Below are 20,127 nucleotides of genomic sequence, written 5' to 3' on the forward strand. Positions count from 1 at the left end.
TTCTCATAAAAGGAGAAAACGGGACATCACAAAGTGAAGAGCTTTTCCTTTATTGGCAAGGCATACAGTTCTAGTTGGACAGAGGGCTAACGCAGCCACAGTTAAACAGCAGAGTTGGATTGTCAAAGCTGCAGAGTTTCAGTTTATGACACACATTCATAAAAATCTCCACGCACAGAAATACTGGTCTTGGTTGGCTGTTGAGGCTGTTCGACAACGTGACATCTTCACTAAGAGTCAAAGAGCTTTCAGATGAGTGCACGTACTCCGAGATCCTTTATGAACACGTGATGCGATCAGATCAGTGATGACAGAGGAAGACAGGCGATAGGACGTGATCCAGAAAACCCAGACGGAAATCTGTCACTCAGCAATTTTTACACCAAGAGAAAAGTGAAAGTGAGTATTCGCTCATGTATAATTTTATATTAGAAGTGAAAAGGAAAAGTTTCTCACACATGAAGCCACGTGTGAGTATTAAAACCTTAGACTAAAAAAAAAAGCTACTTGTCTGTCACATCGTTGCTGACAGGTAATACAGAAGCAATAAATAAACTGTACACAAAGTAGTGTGAGGAAAAAGAACACTATGAATTAGTGACACACAGAGAGACACACACTGACTCTTTGCATGTTGTGCTGGTTATAATGTTGTTAAATAGTCCTTTGGTGTTGAAGGCATCTTTGAGAGTTGAGTCGTCGGCTACAGAAAGGATTGCACATGTTTTACTCCAGCATGTCAGTGACCAGAAAAAAATCCCAAGTTAAAAATAAGGCTTCAAAAAAAAACAAAAAAAAGGAAGAAAGAAAGCTCAGTCACACATTTAAAACATAAGTTACACTGTTTCATGGTAATAAAAAAGTTTCTCGACAGGATGAGTTTGGTAAGTTCTCTGCATTACTTTCATAGTGTTTGAATCCGGCAGCTAATGTCACACATCTCAACAAAACACTTCTTTTGCACAGTCAATTAGTTCATTATAAAAAGGACCAAAGAAAAGAAAAGACAAGACAAGACAAGGAACTTCAGCCCTTCTGAGCGTCAATGGTCCAGCTCATCCAATTCAATTAAACTACCAGGCCGTCCGTCAACAGAAAAGTGCAGAAGTGTGAGAGAACCGTACAAAGTGCTTTGAGTTTTTTTCCTTCTTTTTAGCAAATACTTCAAAAGAAAGAAAAGAAAAAGAAAAACATGAGAAAGAAAACTCATTCATCCGGACAACAAACACGTCACTGTTTTAAGACAATATCAGTTACTGTTACGGTTCGAACAGGAGTTCAGTGAGAGAGAGAGAGAAAAGAGCAGAGACACTGAGGTCAGATTGGCACACTGGGTGCTACAATCAACCAACTTTATCAGTCACTGATGGAAAGTAGCCAGTGGCAAAATGGAAATTACAGTACGGGTTGTGTCATGCTTGCTTGGCACTTGTTTTGTCATTGACTACCGGCGTGTCCCTGTGGAGAGCAAAGTACTGATCAATGAGAGGGGAAAAAGAGGGGAGATTCAGGCACAGGGAACTGGCTCTTTGTAACCTCCTGGGTTTTTACAGTTACAGCAATGCTAACATCTGTCATTACAACCTCATCAAGACACTGCCCTCATTAGTGCAGTAATCTATGCTAGTGGATGTTACCAAAAACACTATTTCAGTAGGTAGATGCTGTGAAGTAAGAATAATGGAACTGTAATAGCTTAATGTACTCATAACTCTACTGTGACACTGAGGTTTTTTTTTTCTTTTTTCTTTTTATGTTTTTTTTTTTTTCATGATGTCTGTGCTAGTTAGTGTTTCTCAGTCAAAAGCCTCCAATGAGTTCATGTTTTGGCTCGAGCCCTTAAAAACAGACAAAAACGAAGGCTACCTATGAACAAAACTGCAAAGTGCTAAAACTTGAAGGCAAACTGATAAAATGGGCGCCAAACATCAAATCAAATAAAAATAATCCAAACAATAAAGCAACAAAAACAGAAAAATAACCGACATTTTTTTGGGTAGTCCTACAGTTAAATAGGTTTTCAATGTAAGAACTTGCAAATCATTTACCACAGTACCAGAACTTTAGTTCCACATGTGGACACTGGGAGGCACCATAAGCACAGCCCACATCGCTCTGGATGTAACTCCTAGAGCGCCTAACGCTACACTGACCCTGGCTCAGTTTTGTTGCTGACTATATCTCATTAAGATTATTAAAAATGGAAATAATACATCTGAAAACAAGAAAAAATAATATGCGGTGCCAGCTCAGTCGTTATAATCATTAAAGCAACTTGCCTGCTGAGTACAATTAAATCGGCTGTGCAACACCAGCTGAAAGGAGTGCTACTGCATGTATACAAACACAGTGATAGAGTCACTTCAAATATCTGCTACATTTAAGGTGTTTTGCAAAAAAGAAAATCCTTCATAGCTCTTCTTTTTGTGCTATGAATTTGCTTACACTTCTTTCAAGTTTGCTGTTAGCTGTAGCTTCAATTTACTGTGTGTGAATCTAAATAACAGACAACTGAATTAAAAAAAAAAACTTACTAAAAATTAAAAACCAAAAAACCCCCAAAAGGCAGGCAAACCAGCATTTGCAAGTTTGGCAAGAAGTCTTAAAAGACTTTGTTGTGTTTTCGCAGTCATTCATCACTTCCTCGCTTCTTTCACACAAAAAAATACTCCATTAGAGGAAGACACGTCTGTCTTTAGTCGTAGCGGACTTTAGGTTAGCTGGTAGAAAAGCGTGTATTTTTCTAACTTCTTATCGTCTCTGTGGAACTTCAGCCACAATTTGTCTGAGTGAGAGACACAAATTTCCTGTCCTTACTGGAACAGCGACTGGGGCTATCTGTCTCTCTCCAGTGCAAGTGACTGCTGTGTGAAACTGCAGACTTTCTCAGTCCTCCCCCACAGCCTCCCGCACTCCCGTACTCCCCACCTTGAGTCCTGCTCTTAAACCCCATCTGCAGAAAAACAGAGGTGGTGGCGTTTGCTCGAAGTGGAAGGTGGGGTGTGACAGAGGGCGAGGCACTGAAATCAAGAATAATTAAACGAAAGAAAGTCGAAAGAGTCGAAACTATTGACTGGTGCTATGTGCCAATTCGAAAGCGTGGAACCCCAGAGACGCCTTCATCTGTTTCTTCTCTTTCTTCTGCCATATCTTTCTCCGAGTCTAAAGAAAACGTCCTGCCCGAGTCACTTGTAAGCATTTTGGGAAGCCTTCGAGATACATGAGAGGCCGAATCGGATCTGTAGATTTCATGCCTCCTGCTGCTGTGGCCCTCCTCTTCCTCAGGTGGACTCTCTGTGTCAGACTCCCCCTCTTCTTCTAAGGTCAGCTTAAACTGAAACTTGTCAGCAGAAGCAGACCCGCTACCCCGACCATGTGCCGAAGCTTCCCCTGCAAAGGAATCTTCCTCCTCCTCCTCCTCCTCCTGGCCCTCTGGGTGAGGTGATGGGCTGTGGGGGATCATGCTCTGATACCACTCTCTGTTATCCTCCAGCGTGTCCAGGATGTCCTGCGCATCAGGGTGCACCAGGTCGGCCCATGTTTCCCACAGAGGATGAACGATGTAGTCGATGAAACCCACCTGAAAGAGAAAGCAATGTTTAAGACTGCGAATAACAAACTCAGCAGTGATGCTTTGACTTAATCAAAGAACTCCATCTTTCCGTGAGCGGTTTTGTATCCGAACTAGTTTTCTTCCTGACGTCTACATCCATCAACCACAGGAAGCATGAAGCTAGATACGGCTAATTTTTACAGGCTGTCTCCCTATCATTAACCATCAGGTTCATCATAAAATGTATTTTGAGGACCACTTCAGTGCCTTTTTAGTTCCATTATATAAAAGAGAAGGGATCTCCAAAACCCCCTCACAACAGAACAATCTAAATCTAGGCTGACGAACAGCACCAAGAGGAAAAATACATGAATTTGATTTTGAGGCTAAGCTCGCGGTTTAGGTTATTCCCCACCTGGTTCTTTTCTACTGAAGCATTGTGCTTGTCGCACATGGGGCTGATCTCCATGCCTTTCTCTCTCTCTCTGTCTCCCTGTGTGAAGAACTCCACCATGATGCGGTCTGTCCACTGGCGGTACAGCTCGAGAGGTTTGGTCGGGTTACTCAGGTCTGCACAGTGTACCATGTTCTGAAGAACCTGCAGTGGCAAATTAAACAGGTGTTGTCACATGTCAAATATATAGATTAGATTAGATTGATTCTATCTTTGTATAAAAAGAGTTCTCACCTGTATGCGATCTGAATAGTTGTCTAAAAGCAGGACTCCCAGGCTGGTGACTTTCTTAGTCTCCACCATGGTCTTCAGGTCTGCTAACAGGTTCATGTGTTTGGACATATCTGTGGCGAGCACCTGCAAGAACAACATTAAACACATTAAACCAAACAGAAGTCACTGGGGAAAAAGAAGGCCTAAGCTGAGTGGAGCTACTGCACGTCTACGATCTTAATGGTCCACTCACCATGTCGATGACCATTTTGCGAAGCGACTGACGCTGCTTTTTGTTGAGATTCTGAAAAATATCACAGTTGTCTTCCTGCAGAAGCTTAAAGCCTACAGCCAGGTGGTGATTCTCTAGCACTGACAAGTCATTGTACATCAGGGCCAGCTCTGAGTCTGAAGACAAAAAGGCATAAAAAACTCTGAATGTAAAATAAATCACGATCTCGTCAGCTACATAGTTAAATACACTCAGCACCCACACACATTCAGATAATCCCTGCAGAGCTACGAGCAAACTCACTGGTGTTGATGAGAAACTGATTGGAAACTCCGGGGTGATCCACGTCGTGGATGGCGCTGGCGAACAGCGCAGCGAGGATCTCCAGATCAGTAAACACAGCCTTGGATGACACACAAAGAGAGACAGTTAGTTTTGTGTGTATGCGTGCGTGTATGTGAGGGCATCAACCTGGACTGTGTATTTGAGCGTTTACCTCCAGTGCAGGTGTGGACAGCAGCACGTGTGTTGATTGGACCACGTCTGCAGCATGGATGTTGTTGTGGTAGGCCACATCAGCATGATAGTGGTCCTCCAAAGTCATTGTGAAGGTAATGAAAGTATCCACTGGAATCTTAAAGGACTTCAGCAGCTCACGTTCCTGCAACAGCAGAGGAGAGGATGGCTCATCCAAGGTAAAGATAAATGACTGATTACAAATTGTCTGCTAAGTCATTGCTTCATTGACTTCAGTAAATTCATTATGCACTTGTTTGCTTTGCCGTGTTTGAGGCTATAAAGTACAGGAGCCATACAGTACGCTGTGTGCTGTGATGTGGTACCTGGAAAATGGTGTACATGGTGACTGTCAGTGGGCGATTCCCAGAATACTCAGAGACCTTAAAGATGTCAATACCCCATCGATTTATATCCTCAAGTTCCTGTCAGTGAGAAAGTATAAATACGTATATTAAACAACATTCAGTATGTGGGAAAAAATAGAGAATTAGCCTCAGGGAAATAACAAATGAACTAGTCCTCACACCTTAGCTAGGAGTCCTTCCTGGCTAGCATTGACCCCAAATCGAGGAATGGTTGAAGGAGCGAGGCTGGGACTGTGGGTGGCCTTCTTCACACCGCTGATCTGGGACATAGGACGCTTTTTCTTGTCTTTCTCCTTGGTCGGGGGAGACATGATGTCCATGTCATGTTGTTTCTCTGCCAGTGAAAGTCATCCAGTTAACAGTGATGAAAACAGAAATGCACCACTAACACTAACTTTCCTGCTGTCATGCATTTCAACTACTCCTGTCTGAGCACTGTCCTGTGATTTACATGCATATCTACATGTATGTGCAGCAGTGTGTAGCGTACAAAGACGGCATATTTACCCAGAAAGGTGCTGGAGATGAATTCAGACACCTGGTTCCCTGAGCGGCTGGTTTCTGACAGCTGGCTGAGCTCTCGGTTCAGCATCCTCTTGAACTGAGGACAAACACATGCAAGCATCAATGAGCTTGATCAAACACTCTGTTTGCTAAACTGTGGACAGACTAGGTCGGATCAACTCAGCCGCCTGCTGGAACAACAGTTATCTCTTAACAACAACGTAGAAAAGAAACACTTTACAAGCAAATCACTCTCTCTCAAAACCTGCAAACGGTTCAGTCAAATACAAGTAGCAGATGCCACAGATCATACTGACATAAGACGTGTTGAGTCTCAGAGAAAGTCAGAAAACAAGCAACACGTGAACCTCAGGGAGTCTCCTACCCTCCCATCCAGTTCATCCCTCTCCTCCCCTCTCCTCACCTGAATGAACATCAACGAGATGGAGATGAAATAAGTCACTTCTGGCATTTCAGCGTAAAGTCAAGCATGGGAGCAAAAATAAAACGAGTGAGCTCTCAGGTTTAACACGCCTGTTCGACAAAGCTGCCCGTCTCGGAAAAATCCACCAGCGAGTGCTGCAGAAGCTTTGATTATAAGTCTGTGGAAGAACAGGAGAATTGAAGCATATGTATGTGGGAATGCTGCTGGATGCCAGGATGCAAGGCAGAGAAGGCAGACTCTCCCCGACTCTCCTTCATCCACTCAGTTACTGCCTGCCCACTATGTGTGTAAACAGAGGGAGAATGGGGTACTCTAATCTCCACCTCCTTTCAAAAATGCCTAAGAATAGCAGCCAATCAGACACCCGCTGCAGCAGCGTGTAGCGAAACAGAGAGCCGTCATTGGCCACGAGACATACACAGTAGGCAGGGCAGAGTGAGGTTGTGAGACACACCATGTGCACCAAGTTTGAAGGTATGAAGGAAAAGCTTTGAATGGATGGGGAGGAGGGTTCATTCTTGTAGCCAAAAATAAAAATAGTACATCACGCACCACAGAGACTTGGGTGCCCTGACCATTAACACAATCAGAGGAGCAAAAGACAAAATGCTTTGACAAAGAAATGCTTAAAGCGGGCTCCAAAAGTTCACTCACAGCTAAATCGTGCTCAGAAGCAGATAGAAAATATTGAAGGATAATTACAGTGGTCTTAATGTTAAGCTGATTTATTCACTTTTATACAAAATTCAAACTTGGTAGTAATTACCATCAGAGGAGGAAAAAAATGCCTATGCGGCATGTAAAAAGCTCTTTCTTAAATACCCTACTCACATATAAATAACTCAGTGATTAAAAGTGGTTGCACGATTGCTCAAAGACCCTTTCTAGGGTCAGTAAAGATCCAGTTTAACAAAGCGGTTCGATAAGGTCGTCAGGGATGCAGAAACATTGTTCACTTCAGCCTCCCATGCACCTGTCGTTGTTCCCAAGGGCCGGCATGGATAATTCTTTTCTTTAGCTCATTGACTGATCTGCAGCAATTGTGGGGGCTGGGGAGAGGAGTGGGCGTGGGAGGGGGGGTGCCTCCAGCGAAACTCCCCTCCGCTGCCACGTGAGTGACGTGTGGAATGGTGTATGCATGAAGCAGGAAGCAGGCACGGTACGTGATTGGTTAATAATGTAATTCAGATTTATGTGATGAGAAGAGGTCTGTTTCCTTATGTTTGGACGCTTCTATGAAGTGGGTGTTTGTGAGTGCTGATCGGAGAGGAGAGGGAAGGATGGAGGAAGCATGCACGGTGAGGATTCCATTTCATCCAGTGCAACATCTCTCCCACTCCCACTACTCATTCACATGTTTCTGCATATGATTCAGGGAAAAAGGTGTGTCCCTGTTTCTAGTCCCCATCTGCATGCCGGGAATCATCCTATGCATGTAAGCTTCTTCCATCTGCGGACAGATGGGGGCTTCTATTCATATTTTCATGATGGATTCTTTGTGTTAATGAGCCTTCAGCTTGGTTAAAGCATCGGTGATGGTAATTGTATTTACGAGAGGCCACACACAATCCTTGGGTTTAGTGTCGTATTTGGGGCCTTTTCTAATTTGGGCAGGAAAAAAGCACAGCCAAAGAATACATCAATTCATAAAGCATGAAAATGAACATGCCTCATGTACTGTCTATATTATCCATTCTAAAAAGAAATCGGCTGCATTTCATTTCAAAAAGGGGAAATGACAACAGTAAGCTGGAAGAAAATGACCGCACGGCTGCAGATTGAGCACCTTTCCCAGCGGTGAGGTCTAAAAATAGACATATACAGGAATAACGGCATAATCAGCCTCCAAGGTTTGTTCTCTGGTGCTTTCTATACCAAAAGCCCTCCAAAATATACAAGGACAGTCCAATAAGCTTCCAACTTGCAATTAGAGCAGGACCAGAGGACCCTGTCTTCAAAACTTCATCTCTCTGACCCTCATACGTCTTTTAAGCAACTACAGCAGATGTTTAATAATAATAATAATGGATTGGATTTATATAGCGTTTTTCAAGGCACCCAAAGCGCTTTACAATGCCATTTAAGCTCCCAACCTTGCACTTAATCCATTTTCTACAACTGCAAGATTCACTCGTGTGTGTGTGTGTGTGTGTGTGTGTGTGTGTGTGTTTGTGAAATGTCCAAAAGAGCAACAAACTTTCATTCAGTCTTTCAGTTGCCTAAATTACCAGCTTCTAAAAGTCTAACTTAGCAGGCTGTTGGTAGTGTGTTAGTGTTTTGTTAAAGTACCTTGTTGGAAGCCATCTCACTGACAGAGTGTCGGGTTTTCAGCGTCTCTAGTTGCTCCAGACACCAGTCCAGCTCATCTAGAGTCTCTATGGCCAGCTGCTGGTGAGGCTCCTCTGTATGTATATCACACACATATATATATATATATTAAATTTCATCGGGGAGGAAATGTTAATGGTATTTCCCTCTCAAATATTGAGCTGCATTTTGTTTCATAGTAATTGTATCCATGGGATGAGGATACAAGTGACTTACAATAAGCATTAAAAAAATCATCATTACAGGCACATGGCTGGAATACTTGCCCACCACTGGATTTCATGTGTTGTTGAACAACATTCGCTTACTAATTAAACAGCTGTGATGTGTTTCCAGTAACCCAGATTTCCCGATTCCCAATCGTGTTAATATCCTTGCCATCTGTGTGTGTTTGTGTGTGTGTGTGTATGTGTTTTTTGTTTGTTTGTTTGTTTTTTAACAAGTGTGTATTTTGGGCTAATAAGTAAATATCTCATTCCAAAGCCGCTACCAACCTGCGAGGCTGGTCTTGCACATGGATGGTGGGTTGCTGCCTGAAGATCGTGTTCTGTAGACAGAGACCATCCAAAGTGAACATATTAAAGACACAAGTCAGGTGTGGTGGTGAAAGAGCAAAAAGACTTAGGAAGTCTCCAAAACGCCTACTTGCTGGCCGTGCGATCTTGCTGGCCGGTTATGACGGCAAAGTTACTTCTGACTGTCCTCAGGCTGGCGAGGACCTACGAGAGGAACAAAGGAGTGAATGTATGAGTTCATCAAATGACGCATTTGTAATGTGATGAAGTGTAGCTTTAAATGCTCATAAAAGCTTCCACTTTCATTGAACAAGAGCTTCTCAACACAAATCACTGACTATCATTTGATACTGTGGCTCTCCACTCTTGGCAGATGTGCTACCCAAAGGCATCCCCCACTCCCTTTCTGATGTTTTCATAGCATCACTGACACTCCTCTAGGTCACGTCTGCCACTGCATCTGTCACCAAACACTGACTCAGCATGAGGAGAAAGCCCACAGAGTATCAGATGTCCAGACTTGATCCATGCATGAGCCTTATCTGCCACCATGCATATCTTAAACAGCATGATCCAGCAGTATTGGATTCTCAGCTCCTTTTACTGTGTAAAGTGAGCACAGGAGTGACGCACATCCCACGCAAGAGCTAGGCAACACCAGCGGGATGCTGATCCTGTCGCAGGGCCAACATGATCCTGAGGGGATGTTCCGGTAGAGCACTAAAACCCAGTCTCATACCATCTGGAGGCTGTTTTTTTTTTTTCTTAATTTGTCCATCTGCCAAATTTTCAAATAACACAATAAGTAAAACAGGCTGACTGGAAAAGATTTCAGAGGACTCACCTGTGCAAACGGTGTGACTATCATGTCTTCTGTATGTCTGCAGAAAAGACACACAAGAGGAAAAAAGCATGAAAAAACACAAAATACTGAGAAGCTCAACTATAAATCCCTAAACTGTGATACCAAAGAGTGATAAAAAGAAACCTTCCTCGTATCTATTATAGTTTATTTTAATTTATTAAAGACATGCACTGCTTCTAGTGAGGCCGGTGAGGAAACAGTCGGGGTGAGGTGGAAAGGGTGGGCGACACGTTATGAACAGTTAAATATGAGTAAAAAAAACCCAAAAGTGTGTTATTATACTTGACTCCGCTCTGATTAAGCGTCGCATGCAAGAACAAACAAAACAGAACGGGGTGTTTTAGAGAGCCTGACAGGGGTCACAAGAGAGGTTTTTGATATTTAGTCATCGGGAGAAAGGAGGGAAATGATCATGAAGCCATCCAGAGGGAATGCAGAAGAGGCCTTCAGGGGACAGAGCCAGTGTGGGTTTATTTTCGCCCTAATTTATTTTGTTTATCATGTTCTTCTCACCGAGATGACAACCAGTTGACTTCCCAATGCTTCAAGCTTTCTTCCCTTTAAAAACAGATAGGCAAGAGGTTGAAGAAATCTGTGACTGCTTCAATTACAAAACTGAAGGTTTTCTTTCTTTCTTTCTTTTTTTTTTAGATAGCGTGAAATCTATAATGTCTTGCTTGGGGATGTAACTGAGACACACAGAAAAACAAACAAAATATTCCTTTCTTTAGAATCCCAGTGGAATAGATTTGACATTCAAGCACTTTGTGATGGGAAAACAGCTGCAAGCAATACATAGCATGTCCTAATAAAGTATTTGAGAAGGCTCAGTCTTCTCAAGGTGGACCTTTCTTAACAGTCCTCCTCACTCTATGAAAAACAAGTAAAAAAGTTAAACTGCGTGACAATTTGGCTTCAGAACTCAAACTGCAAACAGGTAAGGGAGCCAGCACGTAAATCGAGGCACAAAACTGCTTCTCCAGCCCGGAAACCTCTGAGCTCAAACAGATAGAGAAGAACAGAAAAGCAGAAATGCAAATATGATCCATGTGATCCTAGTGGTATTCCTTTAGGATAAAAAGCACAGCATCAGGAATGGCTGTTGATACTTTGAAAACTTTTACCCGTGTTTTTCAGATGTAAAAAGCTCTTTTTTACTTTTAGAGAACTTGATATCAACAGATTACTACATGTAAAGCAACAAGATTCCTAGGCGGGGCATTGGATTTATCCAAAGGGTTTGTTTTAGGCCCCTCTCAATACATAGAGACAGAGGATTAACAGTTTCAACTGGTGGACTTACAGGTCACTGGCAGTGGAGGAGTTTCTGGAGGGACCTTTGGGTGAAAGGTCAAAGTCGGAGTCAGAGCGGTAGAGGAAAGATTCCCTCCGCTGGCTGTGAGGGAAATTGGTCGGTCGGGCCAGACCGGAGTTAGGGCTGGCCTGAGGGTCCAGTGGGCTGCGTCCCACAGACAATCCATTCTCCACATCAAAACTAAGAAGACATAAATGCAAAGAGAATTTATTAAGGTTAGATGACTTAAGAGGCTATTTAGGAATTTACCAGCTTGTAGATTTGATCAGGAAAGGAAATAGAAGAAATGAATCCATCCAAACTGTCCATGCTTCCTGGAAAGCTTGTTTTTCCATTCTTAGACACACAGTGCCATAAAATATCTCCCACAGAATATCTGCAATGTGTGCATTTATGTGTACAATAGCTGGTGTGTATGAATATATCCCTGAGTCTGTCACACAAATACAGTTCAGCACTTTGTGACTGTTTGCAGCATCAGGCAGGAGCAACCGAAAACCAGCTGTCAACAGCGTTATTGGAAATACACCGAGTGGCTGGTCAAGTGGGTCAGCATGCACTGAGGTGAGAAAACGAGCTCCATTAAGAGCTGCAGGCAGTATAAATGCAACAGCCATAAAATAAAAAGAATAAGGGAGAATAAATGTGGGAATAAGCATTTCCCTTCAGACCAAACTGACAGACAAACTTTTTACAAAATTCCAGTTACAAGTTAACCAGACTGCTGCTCCTCTGGTGCCAATAACATGGACACAGTTACTAAAAGATGGAATATTCATATCTAAAACATCGCTACAGACCTTATAAAGACTTCTATCACACAAGCTTTCAATCTGATATTGTCCTTTCTTGAAGAGGAAATAGTGTAACATAGAAGTAAAAAAACTCAAAATTCAAATTTAGAAGGGTGACAAAAAAAAGGATAAGACATTGTGATATATATGAGCTCAGCTCACAGCTCAGGAAGTAAGCTAAAATCAGCACCACAATTCAAGCCGAGCAACAATGGTGGATAAGAAAACACATCCAAGTCAGACTGAGACCAAAATGAGGAGGTGATGAGATCCAAAGAGGAAGAATAGCTCTCAGCACTGGTGGCTGCATGCAATGCTATAGCTGATTTATAAATAGGATAACTAACCGCTAAAATCCATTAAGTGTGTTATTAGAGTGATCCAAAAAAGAGCAGCTGATTGGCAGGATGGACCCATTTTTCATTATTAATATATTTAACATTAAAAGATAGTATAGCATTTGAAACAGCGAATCAAGCGAAACCTGAGGCTGTCAGGCAACCAGCCTGGACGTACTTGAACTCCACAGCTACACAATCATCATGCAGAGAAACAGTAAAGGCATGAAATGTGTTTAGATAATGTGATGCTCTCGTGATACAAGTATGTGTATGTGTCCGCGTGCGCGCGTGTACATACAGATGAATCCCGACTGTGAGCGAACAGCAGAGATAAAAATAGCAGCACAGTACTGACGTGGGTTACACGAGAGAGGCGAGTCTAAAAATAGCGCAGCGTCAGGTGAAGAGGAGTTCCTCCTGAAAAACACCGTCTGACTACAGAGGAAAACAACAAATGAAGGCACGGCAAGGTCCTTCTTCACAGTCTAGGCATGTTTCTCCTGTGATCTACATTTCTACTTTCCCACAGCGTTGCTCTGAGCCTCGGAGACTTTCGGCCAGCAGCTCCGTTTGGCAACGCATCTCCTTTTGCTAAACAGCGTGAGGATCTCCAGAATAGAAATCCACACTTTAGTAAAACAACCATTAGCAGAACATGAAGGATTTTGCAAGGGCAGATGCTGAGACACACTTGATCCCTTTCAAATAAACAGAACGGGGAAACCAATATTTCAAAATAAAAATCTCATGGCGTAGGTATGGGTTCCAAAGTGTTAGAGAATAATAACACACAAACCCAAAATGTCAGTGATACAATTACCACAAAATCAGATCCTTGTGCAGCTGTGTGGGGTCTAGAGTGTAACAAAATGCACACATTGAAAGACGTTAACAACTGCCATGTCGCATATATACTCACTGTACACTGTGTTGCATACAGCAGTTGATGCTCGGTTTAAATGTTCGACTTCAAAGTGACCATGGCTACACGCCTACCTGCACCAAGTTGTTGCCATTCAACTGGCAGATGTTTCCATTAACAAACAGTTGGAGAGGTGTAGCTAACAAAGTCAGAGGTCAGTGAGTGCACAGTATAGAAGGTGGGGAGTAATGATGTGTTTTTCACATGGTCAACAGTTTTTGACATTTGACACAACCTGAGCAAAACCACAACTATCTGCTGGCTCCATGAATGACTACCTTTTACTCCAATCCATGAGCGATTGACCAACTTTGGCATTTGCAGAGTTGTGCTGCTACAATCCAGCCTTTACAGTTGCATGAAAACACTGCATTCATTCCTCTCTTGCTGCGTTCTGCAGTACTCTCCCCCCCAAGACGTTGGTGTGTTACTGGCTATTACATAACAGCAGAAGCTGATTTCCATGTGACAGATTCAGACACACTGACTGCATCACAGAAGAAAGTGCGAGTGACTAAAATGTCAGACACAGTACAGTGGGACTGTGCCAGCGTGGCTGCTAGAGTGAGCGTGCACGAATGACAGACAGGCTGTGTGTGCAAGGGGTAAAAAAAAATCATAATTTTATGTGTAAATAATACAAACAATGAGTCCCAATGATGTACGCCTACAATGTGTGTATTTTAATCTCAAATTACTGAGGTGAGGAGATGGTCACGCTCTCCTCACCTTTTCATGTTTCCAGTTTAACCCATCTCTCTCATCGTATCTCTGTATTAATGCTGCGCCCGCTGCTCTCCTCGCGTGCTCTGATTATGAATCTGTTTGTATTTCCACACGTCTCTGTCTGTGCAGCTAAATTTAACCTCCGTTCGCATGTGAATCCAGAAAGGCAACACTGCAGCTAAAAATAACCTTCAGGTAGAATTCAGAGCCCTCCTCTCTCTCTTTCGCTCTCTGTTTGTCATCTCCGCCTCACAGAGCAGCAGATTCTTCCCTCCATTCATGAATATTTATGGAGGAGTTTCTATTTGAAGCCGATACCGAGCTAAAATTAGACCGCGGATCAAAATACCGCCTACGCCATTCCCCCACTGCTTTTTTTTTTTTCGCTTCCAGTTTTTTTCTCTTTATCTCTCGCTGAGCTGTTGTGAGCCCAGTGCAGGAAAGGGAATCCTGACTCACTCGTGACACTTCACTGCTCACCTAGTACTCCAGCACCCCAGCAGACAAAACACGTAGTATTTTTGCATTGTGAAATCACAATCTTCTAGTTGTGGTTCATACAGTTTTATAACAAATCCTTTAATTTATGTGGCAAAAAAGAAAAAAAAAGGGGGGGGGAAGTAGCTGTTACCATGGAAACAAGCGATGGAGATCTAAATAGGTGATAAAGTAAAACAATAACTCAAAAACACATGCTATTTTTGAAAAAAATAGTTGTTGTTGAGGCTGTTAAGTTGTGAGTTATGGCGTTTATAATTTTCTAAACAGCTGAATTGTGATATTCTATATTCGGAAAAAATGAAAAAAGCAGTTTACAGTTTTTCCCGTAATGTCGTTTCACAGTAAGAACAGTGCAACCAGAATATTCCAGTATTTTCTGCACACCTCCAATGTGCACAATCTTTAACTATACAGTTAACAAAATGTGCATTAACTCTGTCAGCTGAGGCATTCTGTAGTCCTAAGAGGTCAAAGGTCAAGGTTCAAGCTCAGTGTGCGCATCGTCTGAACAGGAAGCTCCCACAGAAGCTCCGTGGCTGGTTGGTCTTCAAAAATGACTCCTCCATTGTCTTTTTGTTTTTCACAACTGGCACCCACCCACCCGCCTGCCCACCTCTCCTCCTTCTCCGGCACCCTTCCCACTCTCCACTCTTCTCTGCTCCAAGAATAAAAGAAAGGGATTTTTAAAAAATATCCCTGTTAGTGTGGGAAGGTGTTAATTATAGTCCCGATAAAACTGGTGATGAGTGATAGCTAACGTGTATTTTAGGTTCTTCCTGCCGAATTAAAATAATCTATTCATTCTCTCTGAGGACAGAGTCCCTCTGCTGGGCCTTAGTGAAACTGCTACAGCCAGTCAATGTTCATGTCTGAACAGAGAAAACTAAGGCATGTTATTCATTTAATAATTTATTATTCAGATATTTGTATCATTGTAGCTTCAGCACAGACAAAACATGCATTCTGACGATTTTGGGGTGAGTCTTTGAACTTGCACATTGTATGCATTGTAAAATAATGAGGTAGAGACGAAGTTTTCTGCAGATAAATCAAATTAATCACTGAACAAAAACCCGAGCTACTTTTGTTCTTAATTATTGCCACGCTGTAAAAAAAAAAAAACCCTGACTGAAAAGTTTTTATACGTGCAGAGACGGTGAAAATAAAATCTCATATAAAAGCTAAAAAGCCAGCTGAAATGCGTAATGTGCCACCTGTTGGAGATTGGATATGGTTAAATAGAACCATCCTAATTTGGCATCTGCATTCGCACACCAAGCTTCAAAGGTGGACATGAATGCACATGCACTCGCACACTTAATTACTTCTCTTGTCTAAAGACCAATTAGAGCCAGCATTCCTGGACAAGGCAAAGACTTTTAGTTAAAAAAAAAAAAAGGTGTAAAGAGAGAGGTGTTTGTTATTTAAGTGGTTGGCTGGTAACAAGTGTGATTGATGGCAACCTGTCAGTGGCCCTGATACTTGACACCCCGCCTGCGTCACCGCCTGTCATGGCAACGTCAATCCCATCTGGGGAGCATTAAAATACAGGAGCAACGGCGAGCGAGAGAGGGAGAAAGCAAGGGCGAGATAGGCCCGTAAACCAGGGCAAGCTGTCATCTGAACCTTCATTCATCACTCCCAGGCCTTTGCTGTGACACAGCCAGAGGTAGAATTAGTTGCACCAAAGCCGAGCTGCGCGACGAACTGGGACGTTTATTCAAACGCTGTTTAAACTGATGCACAGAGCATTCGCTTCATGCAAGAGAAAATTGTGCTTTTGTAAAACTTGGGAGATAATCTGAAATGATTTCTAGTATGCGACAATGTGTCAGTGTGAAACAAAAGCAACAATGCTGTGAAATTATTACAGCACAAGAGGCACGAGAGACATTCTCCGCCCGGCTTGAGTGAGACCACAAAGTTCACACCAGCAACTAAGAGTCCACACGCTGTAGCTCAGCACACAGAACAATGGGAACAAAGGGAGAACAGATGTTGTAAAAGTGGTCACAGTAGAAATCCACAGAGGTGATTTTGATTCACCCAGAGGTGAATCAGCTCTATTTATCCCAGAGCACAAAGTCATCAGTTTGTGCTCTGGGATAAATGTTGGTTTTGTGTGGCCCTTCACACACACAGCCAGGACCACCCTGTTGTTTGTCTTGCGCGTCTTCTTCTTCTATTCTGTAACATCACGTTACTGAATCTGGCCGTGAAGAAACCCGATGGAGGTGGTATGTGTTTACATGTCGACAGTGTAGCTAGATTAATTCACAATTGCCTTATCTTTTTCCCAGAGCACCAGCTGCAATCCATCTCTGAAAGTACACTTATATTTTCATTGGTTTCTTGCATCTTCTAAATATTTTCTAAAAGCAATGTCATGATTATTTTATAAATCTGATTATGTTATACACTGTGGGTGGCTTAAATGAAGTATGGTAAAACAACACGTCTCATGGAAAATGTTTCCTTTTTCCATGAGTACATCTTATCAATTTACCTTCTCAAGCATGCTCTGGAATATGGCGCAGTTAAAGTAGTGTGTTTGAACATCATGCAAGGTCATTTGCCTTGAATTGAAGATGATAAAAAATTCTAAGCATCCAAGAAAATCCACCAAGTAATGGCTCAAAAAGAAAAGGGGGTCATGGAGAGGACTGGACTTAAATGCTGCGAAATGTGGATTTCAAACAGAAAAACAAACAAAAAAAACTCTTTGACTTGTCAGATCACTAAATGAATGTTGCATGAAAGAGTGGTGAAATAAATATCAGACACAGGTCTGACAAATTATGCAAAAAACCTACAGGAAGTAAGTTATTTATATCTCAGTTGGCCCAAAATAAGCTTCTGAGGCTATGGGTACATTTTCTACAGGAGAACACTAAATCTATTGAGATTTTGATATTGACTGAAAAAAGCATGTGGTGTTTCACAGAGGATCAAATGTTCCTCATTTCACATGAATGTGTAATAAAGGCACTCACAACAGATTTAAGGAAAGAAACTTATCGGTTGTCTTGTCTGTCATGTCACTGACAACTGACTTGTGGACCATTAACCCAAAAAGGGAACAGCCTTGTGACAATTAGCCTAGCTAAACTTAGCTTAGCATGAAAACAAACAAAACGAGCATTTAATCTCATTCGAGGCTCTGTGCTGGACTCATGTTTTAGTTGATAGGACATGTTTATTAGTGAGTTTTACAGGAGCTTATAAGTAGATTTTGTGCCCCTTACACAAAGCAAAGTTAGCTTCTGAGCTAACGTTCAACAACAAAGCAAACGTGTATTTCTCAAAAAGCCAAATTAGCATTTAGCTGAATAAGCTAAATATGTAAGAATGTGTTTCTCTGTTCCTGAATAATCCTCCTAAAACACACACACAGAGCAGTTTTGCTATATACACTGTAGATCTTTCTCAAACCATACAGCAAAGCAGCACAGACATAAACCGGACTGCAGCTGTGACTGCTTAAGAAAGTAGTTGTGAATAGCAACACAAACAATAACCTTTTAGCTATTTTCACACTTTACAGCCAACAAAAACAGGCCCAGCAGGTCAGCCTCTGAGTGACAGAGGAGAGCTAATTATAGACATTGTGCATTGGTAATAGAGATGTCTAACCACTGTTCAGAATGAAGTGAACCAGTAAAAACTGGTTTTAAAAGTGTGTAATCCAATGTAGAAGACACACAACAAAGACAGGGACTCAGAATCATTTGCCTTATCTTATCATTGCCTTAAAAAATGAAGACCCAACCTATACTTAGATTATTACCTGCTGAATAAATAACATTTGGCTTAGAAGACATAAAAGCTTTTGTACAGACATACTGTAAGAAGTTACTATTCTCGTTAAGGAAGACTTCACGTTTAATGTGATTAACTATTAACCTAAAACAATGCATGATTTCTAAAGAGGCAATCCTAGATAGTCCTATAGAGGAATATATCTGTTAACACTAAAATTAACAATTACCATCAGCTAATTTCAAGCAACAAAAGGGTTTGGAAGTCAGTATCGGTAAGTAAATAGTTAGGATGTTGTTAGATTATTCTTGTTATGTCTGTAAGGAAAATCTGAACGGTTCTTGCAGGCAAGGAAAAAATTTTGGAAGGTGACTATCTAGTAGTCTATCTAGTATCATAACTCACCAGCTGCAACCTTATTTTCTGGTCCAGTACTGATTGCTCGGAAATGACTGTGTGCAAAGTCTGGAAGGATGGATTCCCTCCTCACTACGGTCAAGGTGAATAACTACCAGGATTTATACATATATCACACTCATGCAGTATTACATTACATTTGTCAAACAGCATTTATTTAACTTAGAGAAAATGAGTGTCAGAGGTAAAACACTGCAGGTTCCTCAGGACTTTCCCTCTGATGGCTTCAGTCACCCAGCTGTCTTCCCCCAATATTTTTCTTCCTTTGAAAAACAACATAAAGTCTAGATGTGGAGCTCTGATACCGTTTACAATGTGAAATGACTGCCGAGGACAATCTTGCTGTCAGTCATCAGTTAGCTGATACAGTGTAGGCAGTGGTGAGATGTCACAATCAGAGGTGCTGTGGAAGAAGGAAATACTCGTTTTTCCAACAAATGGTTTTAAGTTACACTTACACAAGCGCTGTCAGCTGCAAGAATTCCAACAATTTCAGTGCAGCCAAATTGCCCAGATATTTTTTTTTTGCATATTTTGTGCCTAATCTATGAAATTGAACTTGCATAAGGAATCTGTCACTGCAAACACATTCCATTTTCTTCAAATGTTCCTCTTTGCCTTTCCTTGAATGAACCCTGAAAGAGAAACTCGCTGTTAGAGCGACAAGCTGTAGAATGATGTGTGGATATCTTGCTGGCAAAAGATAGATATGTAGCTGACCTCTATTTCACTGCGAACTGTTGTTTAAATTGCAAGTGAACAGTGGGTCATACACATACATAAAGGACTCCTTGCATGGGAAAACCTCTAACTTCAACTCCAGATTTTAAATAATAAATAAATCAGTATTTCCATGCAGTTAAAAGCCACTTCAATGCAAGTCCACCTCATGGTATTAACTTGAGGTGGAAGAGGAGGTGGAGGTGGTCAACAAGTACCTCGGGCTGTGGGTGGACAACAAACTGGACTGGTCATGCAACACAGAGCACCTGTATAAAAAAGCCCAAAGCTGACTGCACTTCCTCAGGAGGCTGAGGTCTTTTAACATCTGCAGGAAGCTCCTGAGGATGTTTTATCAGTCGGTGGTTGCTGGAGTACTTTTCTATGCTGTGGTGTGCTGGGGGAGCAGCACAGCAAAGAAGGACTCATCCAGGCTGGAAAAACTGATCAGGAAGGCTAGCTCTGTGGTGACAGTGGCAGAGAAAAGGACACTAAAATTGCTGGACATTATGGACAATGCTGGGCATCCTCTGCACACGGCCATAAACAACCAGAGGAGTCTGTTCAGTGACAGGTTGCTTCTCCCAAAGACAAGAACTAACAGACTTAAAAACTCCTTTGTCCCACACGCCATCAAAC

At 42.0% G+C, this 20,127-nt stretch overlaps 1 protein-coding gene across 5 annotated transcripts in view; it reads right to left on the minus strand.

Moving 5' to 3' along the window:
* Positions 1-406: 406 nt before the first annotated feature.
* The window catches only part of pde4ca (phosphodiesterase 4C, cAMP-specific a), a 49,133-nt gene continuing 29,412 nt past the window's right edge, over positions 407-20,127 (minus strand). For 4 of the 5 annotated variants that reach the window (XM_086271376.1, XM_086271380.1, XM_086271377.1 and 1 more), the window contains exons 2-16: positions 11,297-11,488; positions 10,507-10,551; positions 9,973-10,009; positions 9,259-9,332; positions 9,108-9,160; positions 8,575-8,687; positions 5,844-5,937; positions 5,498-5,670; positions 5,295-5,393; positions 4,949-5,113; positions 4,756-4,855; positions 4,474-4,628; positions 4,242-4,364; positions 3,969-4,151; positions 407-3,580 (exon numbers count right to left, since the gene is read on the minus strand). In XM_086271376.1, coding sequence (XP_086127502.1) covers positions 3,080-3,580; positions 3,969-4,151; positions 4,242-4,364; positions 4,474-4,628; positions 4,756-4,855; positions 4,949-5,113; positions 5,295-5,393; positions 5,498-5,670; positions 5,844-5,937; positions 8,575-8,687; positions 9,108-9,160; positions 9,259-9,332; positions 9,973-10,009; positions 10,507-10,551; positions 11,297-11,488 — 2,107 coding nt within the window. In that variant the 3' untranslated portion in view covers positions 407-3,079. The remainder of the gene's footprint in view (positions 3,581-3,968; positions 4,152-4,241; positions 4,365-4,473; positions 4,629-4,755; positions 4,856-4,948; positions 5,114-5,294; positions 5,394-5,497; positions 5,671-5,843; positions 5,938-8,574; positions 8,688-9,107; positions 9,161-9,258; positions 9,333-9,972; positions 10,010-10,506; positions 10,552-11,296; positions 11,489-20,127) is intronic. The other variant, XM_086271379.1, reaches the window with a different exon arrangement.

This window comes from Aulonocara sp. 'chitande type north' Nkhata Bay, linkage group LG18 (assembly GCF_057382095.1).
Source record: "Aulonocara sp. 'chitande type north' Nkhata Bay isolate Kocher_YH1m ecotype deep benthic linkage group LG18, A_spYH_male_GT1.1, whole genome shotgun sequence".
NCBI classification, from domain to species: Eukaryota; Metazoa; Chordata; class Actinopteri; order Cichliformes; family Cichlidae; genus Aulonocara; species Aulonocara sp. 'chitande type north' Nkhata Bay.